This window comes from Larimichthys crocea, chromosome VII, assembly GCF_000972845.2.
Source record: "Larimichthys crocea isolate SSNF chromosome VII, L_crocea_2.0, whole genome shotgun sequence".
NCBI classification, from domain to species: Eukaryota; Metazoa; Chordata; class Actinopteri; family Sciaenidae; genus Larimichthys; species Larimichthys crocea.
The window spans coordinates 15,873,900-15,891,092 of record NC_040017.1 but is presented as its reverse complement, the minus strand read 5'-3'; the positions used below and the strand labels follow the sequence as shown (position 1 = coordinate 15,891,092).

Below are 17,193 nucleotides of genomic sequence, written 5' to 3'. Positions count from 1 at the left end.
TGTCATTTAAATGTCTCAGAGAGTTTTATTTAGGCCCAGAAAGGATCAAATTGTTTTTTTTTAATCAGAGAGACACCAGGGAAATATCCAAATGATTTCTACCTCATTAATCATCTTAAAACCCTGTGACCTGTGAGAACCAGTGGATTAAAACACCTGGCTCACTGTATATAAAGCATTCAGAACTAGTTCACCTCTGCTAGTTACAGTGTAATTTATTGGTTTATTATTGTAATATATAATAATATATCAGTATTTTCTACAAAGGAAGTACTTTTTCTACTGATACTTTAAGTGAAATATATTTAGCTGATGAAACTTCTTTACCAAGTAGGTTTGCTTTTGAATGTAGGACCTTTAGTTGCCACGGAATATTTTTATATTAATGTACTTTTATTTGATCTAAAGATCTAAATACTTATTCCACCACTGCTGTTGTGGAAGAGGGGTCCTACCTCTCTTTCTCTTAAGGTTTCTCCTTTTTTTCCCCTTTTTGTGAAGTTTTCCATAACTAAACTGAGGGTCTAAATTTATTTATAGAAAGAATTGCATGTTGTACAGATTGTAAATGAAATTAAATTCAAGTCACCAAGTGTTTCACATGGTCTGAAATCTCCAACAAAGTGTTGTTAGAACATGTGTTTTGATATATTTTCATTTATTTCATCCTCCACTTAATCAATTGTTGCTAAAAATATAAACGCACTTCGAAATGTCCTCAAGTGGTCTGCTGAACTCATCTGACCAGACCATCTGTTTGACCTGTTCTCAACAACAGAGTGGATGAGTGGACTGGGGAGGACAACACTCAAATACACACACACACACACACACACACACACACACACACATAAACGCACACATAGGTACATAGAAAACAAATTCAATACTCGCAAGGACGCACTGTTTCAATGTTTAGGATCAGAGAATTTTGGAAAGATGTACTTGGCACATTATCACATACGACTTTTATCACATACGACTTTTAGCCAAACTATCAGAAAAAAAGTCAATGCTTAATATCACAAAGTAAAGGAATATTGTTCTCTCTATTCAAGCTAAACATTTAATGTTTGTCCTTCAGAAATCCCAGAAAAAAAGATACCTTTTATAAAATATGGGGATAATTCCTCCATTTATTTTGGTAGATAACCTTGACAAGTTAGTATGAAATGTATGATTGTATAATTTAAAGCTTCTTTCTATACAGAATAACCATATTAGATGTAACATGCATGTCTATCTCTATCTTTAATTTATGTATTTTAAAACCATATTCATTATTATTATTATTGTATAATGTTATTTTATTATTGCTGTTGTTATTTATATCATTTTCGGGTAATTTTCAGTGTTAGTGGAGGTGGATTAAGATTAAGGTTGTCTGTTGTTTTCGCCATAGTAACAGTCCCCTGGCAACCAGTAAGAGTGCCAGTTATATTCATAGTACTCCATACCCCTCTGGCTCCCTCACACATACCCTCCCTCACCTTCTCCATCACTCACATACTGTCTCTCCTCCTCTTGTAGCTCTCTCACTTTGCGTATGTGCGTTTGTGTCTGAGTGTGTCTGCATGTGAGTCAGCTGCATCCTCAGCACCTGGGACGTTACCTCCAGTCTCCACAGGGGAAGCTGCATCGCTGACACTGTGAGTTTAATCAATCTGCTGTGACTTTTTTGTGAATTTTGGTGATTTTTATTATACTCTACCATAAATGTTTTATTGAAAGTAAACTGTGTACTATATGAGTGCATTGTGCAATCTGGCTGGGTATTATCGAAAATAAAGCCTGTAAATGGTCCGATTATATCCATGATAATGTGCTTTGTTTTGTTTTTTGTATATCTTTGTTTTTATTTGTGTTTTTCTTACTTTTTTTTTTTTTACTGGATATTAGCAACAGAAAAAAAAACTTGAAAATGTATTATGTCATTTCCAATTTGTTGACAAACATGCATGCTCACCTGATGCTGAAATGTATTATTATGTCATGTCCTTTCATCATTTATTATATGCATGTGTGTAATGAAGAAAGTGTGTTCTCCTCCTTGCTTGTTTTTGCAGTGACCCCTTGCTCAAAAAACCCTGGTTGTTGGATCTACAGATTTGTCGATCAGGGCTCTAAGCCAGAATCTCTGCAGAGAAGAGAGGAGAGGGAGGTCAACATGGGCTCCAGCTCCTCCTCCTATGCCCCCAAAACTATTTACCTGGATGTGGATGGGAAAGTGCAAAAGGTGGGTCCAATTCCAGTGGAAATGCTGTATTATTTTGATTATTATTTTTGTGTGTGTGTGCTGTCCAGTCTTCATTATTTCTAAGAGATATAATGTAAAATAACACATTTTGGTGACATTTTCTGCTGTGTGAGATCGGCCAATTTGACTAAAAAGTTTATATTTTTACAGAATATACATTTTGTCAGTGTTATATACTGTATATAGGTCTGGGATTAAATGGAAATATATATTATATACTTATTCATTTATATTTATCTTGAGATTGAACATTTTTGTAAAATGATATCTGTGTGTGGTGTAATCATATAGAAAATGCCTGATTAGATATTGAATTGTTGATATAGTTCACATAGTAAACTATATCAATATACTATACTGAATCTCAGAGGACTACCCTCACCTGAGGAGGAGCTAAAATTAATCACTGATGAAGAGCAGTTTGTCTTACAGGTGTTAGTGACAGAACCAAACACCTGTTGTTAACAGCTTGCACACCAGCATTGATTTTTGCTGTCTCACAGCTCCTGGGTATATGAATGAAAAATGCATTCAAATCTATTTTCCTTGAGTTACTAGAAGCAACTCAGCTATTAATCAAATACAGCGAGACAAAATATGGAGCATAAAATTAAATACAACACAGACTTATTCCAGTTTTGTAATTATTACGACAGCAGAGCGACAGCTTAGTGATCATTTTAAGCAACATGACAGACGGTTTGAGGCTCGGGTTTCACGTTACAGCGTTCCAAACATACCGAGCTACAGATAAATGCAGCACTTGCTGATCTGGTGATGTAGAGTGCTTCAAGTAGAGAGCTGGTGATGACACATGTCTGTTGAAGAGCCCCGAGTCCACGGCCTGTTTGTCTGTTACACCTGCTCCCTTCAAGATGTAAGACCATGGGTTTTTGCACAGAGAATCTTCCCCCACGCTCTGCCATTAACCCTCCATAGACAGATTGTGTACTCTCTATACATTTACTGTACTGAGTCTTGTAAACTGATTGCATGACGGGCGTGGATAATTGCTTTCTTCAAGAGTCACGCTTCAGCTGTCCTTTTCTTTCCCTCATTGGTCTCTCTGCAGACTTGACCTTAACCATAACATGAACCTACCCTTACTTTACATTCCCATGTGACTCAGTTGTCTAAAAAACACATGAAATCTGATCACCTTCCTACCCTGTCAGAACACTGAGGCCTTATATCAAAACCACAGCTGTTTGTGTGCAGGTGTGCCTTTGGAAGATCGCACTGTGTTGGATTTGTGGTTCACAGAGCAGGTTTTCTCCTAAACATGTGACATGATGATGACTAATACTATGTGACCTTCTTCATCATACGTGTACACATTCATGCAAAACAAGAGCCAAGCTTATAGAGATCTGCGTTCTCCTCACAGGTGGTGTTCAGTCGGCACTGTAGCCCATGTGACATCAAGGAGCTTCTGTGTTCCTCATCTAACATTCCCAGGTTTGTTGCACAAAAATATATAACACAGCAAGAATATTCTGCAATAAAGCAGCCAATCAATATAATAATAATCAGATACACTAAATTAGATACAAAATTAGTCATGCACATCAAAGCAGACAGTGATGAATGAGAAAAGAAAGATGTCGTTATTATCTGTCTTTAAATCTGTTTTACTTTTACTGAGTAAAATGAACTTTTTATATGAAATGTTCTTTTATTTGGCACTCTTCCCTTTTACTTTTCCACTTTACTACTATATATAATACATTGCCTATGTGTGGTTTATTGCTGTGTTGCTCCTTGCCTGTGAAACAGCTGTCCTCTAATATAATAATAAACTAATATAATACTTAATAATGTCTCATCCATGGCAAAGTACAGATCTTAAACATTTTAAGATACTTCAGAGTTTGAGAAATTGTGGGAAATAATAGTAGGAAAATAAAGACCTTGTCATCCTCTCACTGCAGGAACACTGCCATCATGATGGTGGACCCAGAAGGTGCCTTGGTCTCCATAGATCCCACCATGCCCACCAACTCTCCAAAGTAACCAGTGTTATGATAAATCTAAATCTCCACCCCATTTCACATATCTAAAAAAAAAACTTTCTTTCACTCTAAAAACTCTAAAAACTAGAAATTGTGGATTAGAAATAATAACTGCTCCTTTGATTTCCTCACAGCTCTTTGTACAAAGTAGTCCCTCTGTCTACTGGTCAACTTGGAGGTAAAGTATCAGCTTTATTTTCACTGACAGTAACTAGCTCATTATCACATACAGTACAACCAACAACACATCTCTTGTGAATGTAATAAAGAACTTGAAAATACCAAAATTGGCAATATGATTGCTGTGCACAATGATTTATCTGGAGTGTATTTCATTCTGCAGAAAAGGAGGACATGTTTCAGAATGTGTTGTCCCAGGTGGCTGATCAGTTCAGCAGGTAACACCTCAGTTGTTTATGTTATGTTATGCCTGTCCTTCCCCACCCTCACACATACCTGACACCGGTGTCTTACACTGATAATGCATGCTGCAACCTATAGAGGCAAGTTTAATCAGACAACAAGTTCTCTCACCTCTGTCATTTATTTTGTAGACTTATCTTATTTTATCATTATGACCTCTGAACCTTGTGTCATTTCCTTATGATTATCTATCTGTATTATTTGCCTTCCTCTCACAGAGCCTTTCGCATCAATGAGTTAAAGACTGAGGTCACCAACAGGCTAGCAATGCTGGAGAAGAGAGTGGAGCGTAAGTGGTACATTTTACCGTATAATTTAGACGAAAGGACACCCCCATCAAATACAACGAGTGGAGACATGTTCCTAAAGTGAAGCCCAACTGTGTCTTGTTATCTTGTTTCAGTGGAGGGTTTGAAGGTGGTGGAGATTGAGAAGTGTAAAAATGATCTGAAAAAGCTACGAGATGAGATGACTTCAAGAGGTGGTGGCAGGTGAAATGAAGAAATTAAACATTAGATGTCTTATTGCAGGTGTCATTAGAAACCAAATGACATAAAATGAATGTCAAATAAAATGTCTTTTTTGGGACTTCTTTCCTTTTAAATTCAGAGTAAACTGTCCATGTAAATACAACTTCGACGATGGGAAGAAGGTCACTCCTAGACGAGATGTTCCAAATTACCCAAAGGTATGTCCACTGGGACTAATATCTACACTACTATTGTAATATTAATATAGAGTAAACTTCATAAATCTTTTTATTGTCTTCGTCTCTAAGTTCTGACAGCTTTTTTTATTTGGCACATACAGTACACCCTGTCTCAGGAGACTGTTGAGGCACTCAAGAAGCCAACATTTGATGTCTGGCACTGGGAACATAACGAGGTTTGTTGATATTGCCTCTCCATGATTCAATCAGACATTTCCTTTCTATGTTATGCAGGAAACAGATACCTGATAGTCTGCTTTCTTCCTTTGTGGCTGCAGATGCTAAGTTGTTTGGAGTATATGTACCATGACTTGGGACTGGTGAAGGAATTCAACATGAACCCCATCACACTCAAACGCTGGCTGGTAAAGTTAGAGCAAAGACAACTGAGAACATGAATACACTTTATACTTCAATGCACATGATGCAGATCTCAAACCACATTTGAAGTGTTGCAAAGAGTCACATCAGTGCTATGACAGATTATACATGATTATCAAAGGCTACAAGTCAGTCATTGAATGAATAATTCTCTGTCTTCTAGTTGGCGATTCAAGAGAACTACCGTAATAACCCTTTCCACAACTTTCGCCATTGCTTCTGCGTTAGTCAGATGATGTATGGCATGATTCACCTCTGCAACCTACAGGTATGGTGCGTGTTCTCGGTCATTCGAGTGAATTATCTGCCAAAAAGAGACAAAATAACAGATTAGGTTTGGTTCTGAATGATCAAACACTTCTCACAAGTCACATTTGTTTTCAGAGTACCAACAAATACATTTCCAGACTGGACATTTAGAAATAACAACTTTCATTTACACTGTTGTCCAGGAGAAGCTGACTCTCACAGATATGGGAATTCTAATGACAGCTGCGGTGTGCCATGACCTGGACCACCCTGGCTACAACAACACGTAAGACTCACTATTCTGTCTGTAGGGGTGTTGACAGATAGAGCAATACAGATGCCCATTGACCCCAGTATGTTTTGACATCCTCGACACAACACTGTTGTCAATGAACTGTGAAACTAGTTCAGCATGGAGTGAGTTCGGGTATGAAAACATTATCATGTTGATTATCTTGTTGTTGGAGTTTTGGGCAGGTGAGGACCTCTCTTATCAGGGAAACTTATCAGGAAAATATACAGTCAATCAATCTACTCACCCATGTCATCCATCTATCAGGTATCAAATCAATGCTCGCACAGAGCTGGCAGTGCGCTACAATGACATATCTCCTCTGGAGAACCATCATTGTGCTGTGGCCTTCCAGATCCTTTCTCTTCCTGAGTGCAATATCTTTGCAAATGTGGATCCTGAGGCATTCAAACAGATCCGACAGGTGAGATGTGCATGTCAAACTAACAAGCGTGCTGAGTTTTAACCTAATCTTACACAGTCTTGTCACATATTAACATATCAATCTGAACAATACCGCGATTTTATGTCCTAAATGTAAAAGTTTCAAGAAGTTTTGCTCTTATATTTCCAGGCGATTATCACCCTCATTCTGGCCACTGACATGGCCAGACACGGGGAGATACTAGACTCCTTTAAGCAAAAAGTGGACAACTTTGACTTCACCAACGAAGAGCATGTGACATGTGTACGTATACATTAAGCTTAATGAGATCATGCTGTCAGCTATTTACTGTACTGCACATACAAGATATGACCACGACACAAGCAGGCCTTTATTTGTTGAGCCTGTTGGAATCAACAGAAACTAAATGGGTTGTATTAGCATAACTGGGAAAGGAGTCATATAAATACAGTAGACGCTTTAAGTCAGGGTTGTGTATGTTGGTGATGAATAGGTTCTTTATCCTGTGTTTTGAGTCAGGGGTCGGTGGGTCATGTATGGTTGTTCATGCATGTCTGTTTGTTTCTTCAGCTGAAGATGGTTTTGATCAAGTGCTGTGACATTTCCAATGAAGTGAGGCCAACTGAGGTAGCTGAGCCATGGGTTGACTGCCTACTGGAGGAATACTTCATGCAGGTGACCTCAACCAAAGCATTCACAGATCTAAGTCAGATCTAAGACATTGTAAACAATAGCTACCTGTAAGAGGTGAGGTTTGCTGTCTCAAATTGAAAAGAAATTTCCACTTGTGTGCCTCCCAGAGTGACAGGGAGAAGTCTGAGGGTCTCCCTGTGGCTCCCTTCATGGACAGAGATAAAGTCACCAAACCCACAGCTCAAATTGGATTCATCAAGTTCGTCCTCATCCCAATGTTTGAGACTGTCATGAAGGTAGGATAATATGTGTACACATGTGTTCCTTTATACATACGCACACTGATTATCATGCAGTGCTCTTACTGTGGTGTCCAACAGCTTTTCCCTCAGATTGAGGAGATCATGGTTCAACCTCTGAGAGACTCTCGTGACCACTATGAAGAGCTGAAACAAATTGATGACGCCATGACAGAGGTAGAACCTATTCTATTCTATCTAGCTATCTTCTGTCTATCTATTTGCACTGTCGGGCTTTGTTCAGACAGACGTGTCAAACTAAATCTGTTGCTAGTCACCTGACACTCATAGTTACATAGTAAGTAAATTGTAGCACTATTACAACCAGCTTATGTTGTACAACATAACATCAAAACGTAGGCTTGTTTGGTGAGTAGCAAAGCTAGAGTCACTGTGATATGAGCCAGATTGCTAAAACATACACATACAAACACACATAGACACATACATGCCAGTCAAATGTTCACAAATGCATACCCCAGTACACTTTTCTCTGAGATCCCGTTACTTACCAGGTAGCTACTGTGACTATTATATGTAAAAACAATTTTGGAAACATGCTTATTCACTTCCTTGCTGAAAGTTAGATAAAAGGATTGATGCCATTCTCAGATCTGTACTGTAAATATAAGGCTATTGCCAGAAGATAGTTCTCTTAGCTTGGTGCAACTACTAGAAGCAGAGTGAAACAGCTTGCCTGGCTCTGTCCAGCACCTCCAAAGAATAATTATGTTAATCTTTGCCAGAAAGTGAATAAAGCATTTCCCAAAATGACACATTTATGCTGTGCTTTTTCAATTTGGCAATGCAAAACTATTATCACCATAAACAATATAACAAGTTCAGAATGAAAAATAAGAATATAACAATATCTAAATATTATTGTTATTATTTATTTATTTTATATTTTGTGGCACCAATCATGCGGTCAACATTTCATATTGTGACCTCGTGAATAAGGCTGAGAATAAGACTGGTTTGAGCCTACACACATGCAGTGATCGCAGGCTAAAGTGATACATCTGCATGGTCGCAGACATGTCATTGTGCCTGTGTGGACTAACCAAACTAAATTTAGTTTGGAGAACACCGCCAGTCTAAGAGCTTAAAATAATGGCAGTAATACAAGCTTCCTGCTGCGCAAAGGAAGCACGTAGAGAACAAATCCAAGTCAATCTACACTGTCATTTAAGCTTTTCACCTGGAGCTGTTATAATCTGTTATGCAATTTGTTTCACATGGGTGGGATCACATACACATGCACGTCCACGCCCATCAAACCACTTGCTAACATAAAGGTGTGTCTTTTGTTCAATGAGGCACAGAAGAAAAAAACTGAAAATATGTCATTAGGCGGGAAGAAGAAGTAAGCTCTGCAGTGAGTGAGTGCAGTGGTATCTGTGTAAGTAAAAGCAACTGACTCCTTGGTTATGCTTTAGTGTTTAGCGTTAGTGTCATGAGTGTGCTCTGTCTCTGCCTCTCTTTGGCCTCTCCACAGCAAAGCTCCTCTATACTGAACTCTATCTACAAAAGCCAGACCTTTATGAATGCGCTGCACTTTCATCACTTTGGATTCGCCTTTTAAGTGTTCATTTCAATTTACTCACAAGGAGGAAAACCAACAGGGTAATCCCGTTTAGTCGCTTCAAGCCGAATTGGTTCAGCATGAGAAATTCTTGGCAAGTGTGAGGGTCTCGGTTGTGTGGAAGTTAAATGGCCTACAAAGGAAAAAAGAAAGAAAGAATGAAAAGTTGAACCGTTTATGAGAAAGAAAGAAATTAAATATAAAGCAACTCCATGTCAATTCTTTAATATATTGAGACCAAATCAACCAATTACATAAGCAAGCACAGTTCTAAAATAAAAATATTTAGTTTTTATATACCAGCTCTATTTGATTGCTACATTATCATGACTTTTACATATGATTTAGTTTATTTTGCTGTTGTAACAGCTGAAAACAAAGTGGTGGAATTGTTGCTCGTTTGTTTCCTTCTTAAACACCATGTTTCCTTTTTTTTTTACAGTGACAAGATACAACATTTTCCGCACATGAATTGAACCTTTAACATCCTTTCTGTTATTTTACATTGACCTTTTCCACAGAAATAGGATGAAGTTGCCTCTAGACTCTGAGTAGGTTTTGACTTTCCTCATAGGGAAGCCAATAACACTCCCTCACAGCTCTAAGGCAACTTCAGCCCAATAGCCTTTATCTATGGTGGACGATAACCACCCAAACTTTTGGTGGTCAGGCATGGTTTGTGCTGATCTAGGCACAGCTCTCAGTCAATGAGTTGTTTTTTCAACATAGTTTTAGTTGTGGCTTTCCTCCTTAACACCCTGCTGTTTCTCTCAGCCTAATCCAAGCTCTTATTTTATTGCAGGGGTCTTCGTTTGTGTTCAAATTAAGGAAAGACTTTAAAAAACATGACTGAGGCCTCAGTGAAGACGTTCTGCGCTTCGTTGATGACAGTTGGATCGGGAGGGCGAGAAAAGAGACTGCTTGGCTACATACTGAACTAAACTTAGGCATCAAGGTGGCATATCTTGAACTTTGACTTAGACTTTTGCACTGGATGTAACAGAAAGAGACCTGGTGACCTCTCTGTATATTTATGGTGTTCATGTTGTTGCTCCCTATTTTTATTTCATAGTGCCTCGAGAGTTTAAAGGACCATTTTTTCCAAAACACGTACTAAAAACCTATTTAAAGATTGATCACCATGCACTCTGAAAAAAATATATATATACCATGGCTGCAGAATGGACCTCACAAACTAAATAAGGAAAATGATTTATTTTTTCCAAATTTTTCCAGTAGAAAAAAAAAATGCCCCAAACTGGGATGTTTTCACCTCACTGTAGCAATAAGTTTTTTGATTGATATAGTCCACTGGGTGTTTCCCAAAGAATAATGCATCTTCGCATCTTTATTATTTTTGTTCACACACAATGAGCAGTTCATTAAACCATCACATGTCTGTATTCTCTTACCTGCAACACTTCCTAATAAAAGAAAGCCACATAGGTGCATATATTGTTTAAGGTGTTACACAATTTGTCCTGTAAAAACATTTTAATATCTCATAATACATGTAAAACTGTGATTTGTATGTCTGTTCATCTGTCACACCCTGTCTTTATATATAAAGGTTACACAACACATTTCAGAGTGTCGTCTATGTTAAAAGGGCTACTGTGTTTCCACAGTAAGTCAACTCCAGTCATTTTATGTGATGGAACAGACTTGAAAGCAACAAATATCAATGAGGTCTGTCAGAGAAAAGTTAGAAATAAACTTGGATGAATTAAATTAGCCTGTAAAGTACCATACAATGATCACACAGAGTGAAGCAAGTTCTTTGTGAGTTCAAAGTGAAAACGTACTTGCTGACTGTGGACTTCAGTGTACCACATGATTCATTACTTCATACTGTATATAAACATTAAGGCTTCCACCTTCGCAATCAGCTTTTTCTGGAGCGTTCAGCCAAACTACACAATCTTTATCAGTTTGCTCAGTTGTCACGGAGATGGATCCATTGCCATGCAAGCTTAGTAGCTGATGTGATTTAACTGATTTTCACTTTCAGGACTTTTTATTCTATCTTGAGCTGCTCATAACAGCTACATGCGGGTCAACAGATCTCTATCACAACTAAAGAGAACTAGCTGCTGCTGAAGACCATGTGATACAAGGATGTGGAAAAAGTTTGAAAATGAACACTTTGACAGACAGCATAATACAATACAGCAAGTGCCTTTCTCATTGTGGAAACATTTCACTTAGGATAATTGGATGATTGGAACATCTTTTACAAATAGTATGAAGTTAAATAACACATCATACCTCAAACTTTATAGTTTATACTTTACTTCGTTTCTCTTTTGACACTACAGACTGATGTTTCATTTGATGTATAGTGCCGCGTGATCTTCACATCCTGAGTTGTTGTGGAGACGTTCCAGTTATACACGGCTTCTCTGCCCATCGTCCTGATTGAGTTTTATTTTATTGTCATTTTTTAGACTTGAGGGCTAGAATACAGTCAACGTGTGTTGAAATATGACTAGTTATCCAGTTGTGTACCACCCAAAGGTGCTACTTATCTCAGCCTGCACCACGCCCCTGCTTTCCTTTTGAGTCATATCAGGTGTGGGTGGTTTCCCTCCAGCTACTCCACGGTGTTTTTATTACTGTGGGTTTTTGGCAATATGTTGCCAATTACTCCAGAGTGATTATCGCCTCAACTGTTGCCCTTGTCTGTCTCTCTCACACACACACACACACAAACACACACTGAATGCCACCTACATAGCTATGAGGAAATCATATTATCAATTCAGAGTAACGCACACTATGACTCACCAACTTGTACTAAATGTTTTTGTCTAGGCTTGTTTGTGCGTTCCAAAATCAAGTAGGAGAATTAATAAAAGTCAACTTCACTCCTCTAGTTGTGTCGCTTTAATCTGATAAATCCTACGATTCATTCACATTTTCATGGTCTGATTTATTTATTTTTTTTTGTCTGATCTGTTGTGTGCATACTGCTGTTCCCACTTGGAAGTCAAAGCAATAAAAAAAAAAGAAAAGAAAAACAGGCCGCATGTTATTGCTGAGAAAGTGGGTAAACACATAGTGTTGTATGAATGAACGTAATTACCCATCACCTTCTCCACATAGCGTGAGAGAGTGTATTTGACGTTAACCAGCAGGAATGCTCTGAGGAAACAACATGCTGTCTTATCATCAGATGATACTGCACGGCGCTCTGCTGCATTGCCAACGATTAAAGGAGAACTATTCTACCCCTTTTCCACCAGTTCACACAGTTCCCAGGTGTCTTAATGACATGTCCGTGAAATCCTTTGGTCAGAGTGGTGCTGCCCAGTTGTGTGGCACTATGGATACGGGCAGAGTTCCCAGACGCTCAAGGAAGCTACGTGGTTTCTGTGACAAGTTGAGACAATGTCCACTATTTTTATTATATTTTAGTGTCTTGTTTGCTTATGAGAACTAAATGCAGAAGACTTGTTAAAATACTTTTTTTTATTTTGCCCGTAAGTAAGTGCACTAATAACCTTTCAGTTCATACATCAAAAGATGTAAAAATCCCTCAAATTGAGCATCCACCCAACCTGCTACCTTGTTACTCATTGGACTGTTAAATGTTTTTACAAGTGCAACAATAATTAACGTGAGTGATATCTAAAACCGTTTAGTCATTCACTTCGCCTTGAGGCTGGGTGTCACATCATGTTTAACTGCCATTATACTTCAATGGGCCTGTTTGTTGATGTGAAAGTGAATACGGTATCGACTACAAAAGCACCATGAAGCTGTTTAATTTTTTTCTCTGCACAATATCAGACCTAAGCACGCATGCAAAGGAAGGTGTGGCCCTTTTTACAGTGACATTTGATCGGTGGTTTGCTACATGATCCATGATAATTCAAAGACTTTGACTTTGATGGTATAAGACATAATATATTGTAATATATTTTAAATCAAACATATTTAATTAGATAAGGTTGGGAGACGTATAAGAAACAGATTCAAATATGAACAATCAAAATTGAAGTAGTGGAAGACGAGACATCCTGGTTCTTGATTAATTAAAAAAAATATTTTTGGAAAGTGTCTCTTCAGAGCCACATAAGACATTATTTATCTGTTTGCACAGGGTGCTGATTATCGTTCTGGTTGTTCTGAAGGCATTCCTCTTTGTTTGGTGAAAACTGGTGCAGTCTGTGTGTGACTTTTTGTCCATATATCTTATAGTGTTCCCCAGGATGGATCCATTACCTTTTTTGACCCTACCACTTGGGGGCGACAAAGTTATCCAACACATTGTGGCTTTAATTTTCATTATTTTTATACTGTCAAATTATGAAAATCAAAGCCACTATGTGAATATAATATTATATATTATATTCTTACAGTGTCCCTGAGGGCTTTGTTACTTTATTTTCAGTTCTTTATTTTTTCAATTTGCTTCAAAGAGAGACACACACAGAGAGAGAGAGAGATTGTTTGAACCAATGAATTATTAATACTGCCAATTTTCTGCAAATCCCTGCAGCTTTATTAGTACCTGTCAAAAGTTATGAGCAAAAGTCATGCAGATGCGTATTCTCTATATTAATTGTGCAGGAACTACCACCCACAGCTTTAACTGTGTTATGAATGATGGATTAATCTGAAGACAAATCTACACTGGTGGTCTAACAAATCCAATAAGTTCGAGCCAGGAGAAAGTTTAAAATGCTTTGAGAAACCGAAAGGTAATTCTATCCAACAGTTTTATTGCAGCTTATCAGGTAAAACGCATGTGAGAAAGACGTATACAGGAATGTTGATCAAAATTGATAAAATATTCAGTTTTCAAAGCAGCACGGAGAGGAGAGGGAAAACACCCACTGTCTTTTGTGGCCGCAGTGTTATTTACTGTTTATGCTGTGCAATGAGCCTGTTTTGACTTGACTACAGTATAGGCAGTCACATGTTCAAGAGAATAGAAAGTTCTTGATACAAACCCTTTCTTTTTTTTGTTCTATCATCCAAAAGACATCTTGGAGCCATCTCTAAAAAGCTCTTTAAACTTCATGTGAGTTCTGCAGAATTCTCATTAAAAGAGAGATAGATTTACAGGTGTACTTAAGACTTTTGGCAATCACTAAGGAAAATGTCATTTTCTATTTCCTCCTTTCCTTCTTTTCTCCTTTACTTAGTCACAACTTTCCCAGGTCAGAACGCACCGTGGAGAATTCCTCCCAGCATGTGCTGGGGTAAAAGGGCATTGTGTGTATGTGTGTGTCCGTGCATGCACACGCGTGTGTGTGCTGTCAACAAGCTTTCCAAAGGCTTGCAGCAGGAAGCCGTTGATGATACATGGTCTCCTTTCATGGGAATCTGGGTAAAATACAAAACACATGGTGTGGGATAGACTCCAACTGTTGTACCTGTAATATTACCTTACTGTCCATGTATCTGTTTTGCATTACTTCCAGAGTGTCATGCAGTTTTTACAGTAATCTGAATGTGTAAACTGTTGGATTCTCCGCCAAAGTCTAAACACATGCATGTTCTCCATTTATCTTTTGCCGGACCACAGATTGTTGTTCTGGGGAATGAGTCAGCCACACAGGCTTTTTCTCTGCTCACCAGACAACAGCGAAGCCCAGACCTGTTTCATGTGAGCAAAACACGCATGCAGACAAAGCCATGCTTGTGGAAGAGGCAGTTAAATCATGAGGGATGGCCCATTCCCCTGACTCCAACATTCAAGAATGCCCAGTTCCTTGTTTGAGCACCAGGGACTGCAGACACAAGCCAGATTTACTGAAGACAGTTACATCCCTGACAAGAATGGCAAGAAGTCAAAGGTCAGAAGGGAGAGTTAACCCTGAATTCTGGTCATGCATTTTTGTGGCGGTGGAAACAAAGAACAGTGTTTGATGGTGTAAATCTAACCACCACAACAACTGTTTTTCTTTACTCCCTCTCTTAGAGAACACACCCACTGAAGCAGTAACTCCTTCTTTAATTGAACCTCTTCTCTCTTCTCTTGTGGTATCCTTGTTAAAGTTTTGGTTCTAGTTTTATACGAATAACCCAATCTAAAAACTTACACGTTGGTTTACAGCTACTTTTTATTACAAGACCTCACACGTTCAGCCAGAGGGCCCTGAGACACCTGTGCTACATCGTAATAAAACAGGTTTTAAACTTAATGTTTACATAATTTTATGTCTTGGTTTGTGTCTCATTCTTTAAAGATAGTTTCATTGTAAATAAACAACATCATTATTACTCACCTCTCATCCTCCAGGTGTATAAATCCTCATAAAAACTTGCAGTGGCTTTTTAATTTTTTGAATGTTTCCATTGTTTTCATTCCGGTATATAAGAGCAACCACCAAAAGCTGATGTGCAATACAACCTTCTTCATTTATGGGAAAGCATATTACGTCATCTTCATGTGCACACAGTACTCCATAGAGTACCTAATTTGACTGAAAACATTTCTTTGTTCAGTGTATTGTATTGCAAGCTATCTCATTTCTCATGATGAGTACATCATCCATCATAATATCATATATCCACACCTCTCCATACAGTTTGTTCTCTTGTAGGCCACTGCAGTAACTATCAAAGGCAACATTGGTTTAAGTAAATATTGAAAGATCTGATTTCCAAAGAGCAGTGCACATAGAGGCTATCTCAGCTCAAGTATCCATTTCCTGAATACCAGCATCATTTAGTTAGTTTCCTTGGCTTTCTAAGCTGCATCATGCAGCTGAGACCCCCCCACAAAATACACATAATTTGATATGTGTGGTGATATGTGTTGTTAGAGAAAAACAAGATCTGTTTGTCTGTGTTTATCCTAAAAAGTGTTGTTGCTTTTTTTTTTGGGTCGTATTATGCAAGAAGCTGAACTTTATGGTGATTTTGTACTTCATGGTTGCAAAGGTCATTGATGCTCTGTCAACACAGCACACCAAAACTTTTGCCTGATCAAACTTTATCTTTACTGTCTTTATTTTATTATCAAACTATAATTTTTTTATGCATCTCAGTCAGAGGCGGTGTTGTGATGAATTTGCATGTAGGTTTTTAGGAGAGAAACAAGAACAGATTGGCGCTCACTGGGTGAAAGCAAATATTAGAGGCATGCAAACAACACAAACTGGGACATGGAAAAATTTGTTTTCCACAAGCTATCATAGCTGTTGAGAAACTTTGGTGCATATTTTCTTACACTTTAACTCCCCGTGGTTACTTCTTCATGCTTTTACACTTTGTATGTGTTGAAACAGAGGTAATTATTTTATATTTACTATTTACAGTGTTATATTCCTTTCACTTAATTAGACCGTGCACACATAAAAACAAAAGCATCACTGTAATAAAAGACAGTCTTAATCTTTCCCCTCATTTACAATTTACAGCCTTCAAAAACCAGACATTTTACTGGTGTGCTGTTTTTCTGGGAAGAAGCAGCTAAATTAATCGTTCCCCCAGTCGACCAGAGCACCAGAATTGAATTATGTAGATTCAATAACACCATTACATCTATAAATAATTACAATTATGAGGATCAATTAATAATCACATGGAATGCTGATTGGCTTTTTTGTTCCTCACACGTTGTACACTCAGTATGTCAAAAGAGAAGCAGTGAGAAGCAGCTGGACAGTTGGAAATGTTAATCCCAGTGCATGGAAAGGGAGCGGCAGTTCAGTTTGTTTACAGCGTGGTAATCTGGAGAAGGCATCTTGATTGTGTGCTGGCAGAACATCAGCAGCTGTGCCGTGACTGCCGGGCCACTCGGCAATTGCACTGGCCTCTTATCTGTTGTGAATAGCAGGCCTAATGACAGATGGACATATGGAGTATATGGTTTCAAAAAAAGGCCACCAGCAAGAAGTGCCTTAAAGTCTTCACTCGGTAATCTCAGTCTGTCTGATTGGAATAGAGTTAGGTTTTGCTATACGTGATGCTAATCACTATGTAATATAA

The 17,193-nt window shown here is 38.1% G+C and overlaps 1 protein-coding gene across 3 annotated transcripts; it reads left to right on the top strand.

Moving 5' to 3' along the window:
• The first annotated feature begins 1,428 nt into the window (after positions 1 to 1,428).
• Positions 1,429 to 12,113, top strand: pde9ac (phosphodiesterase 9ac). Of its 3 annotated transcripts, none has more exons than XM_019257426.2 (20): positions 1,429 to 1,649; positions 2,067 to 2,236; positions 3,645 to 3,715; positions 4,189 to 4,266; positions 4,404 to 4,447; positions 4,613 to 4,667; positions 4,911 to 4,981; positions 5,096 to 5,183; positions 5,302 to 5,380; positions 5,503 to 5,577; positions 5,680 to 5,766; positions 5,946 to 6,050; positions 6,235 to 6,317; positions 6,591 to 6,747; positions 6,898 to 7,011; positions 7,300 to 7,404; positions 7,530 to 7,658; positions 7,743 to 7,838; positions 8,987 to 9,063; positions 10,049 to 12,113. In XM_019257426.2, exons 2-19 carry the CDS (start codon positions 2,168 to 2,170, stop codon positions 9,029 to 9,031), a joined length of 1,551 nt encoding a protein of 516 aa, XP_019112971.1. In that variant the 5' UTR covers positions 1,429 to 1,649; positions 2,067 to 2,167; the 3' UTR covers positions 9,032 to 9,063; positions 10,049 to 12,113. The 3 variants fall into 3 exon arrangements, with proteins under 3 accessions (XP_019112971.1, XP_010727944.1, XP_010727945.1); XM_010729642.3 differs by having other exon boundaries at positions 8,981 to 9,063; XM_010729643.3 differs by lacking the exon at positions 8,987 to 9,063.
• The last annotated feature ends 5,080 nt before the right edge of the window (positions 12,114 to 17,193 follow it).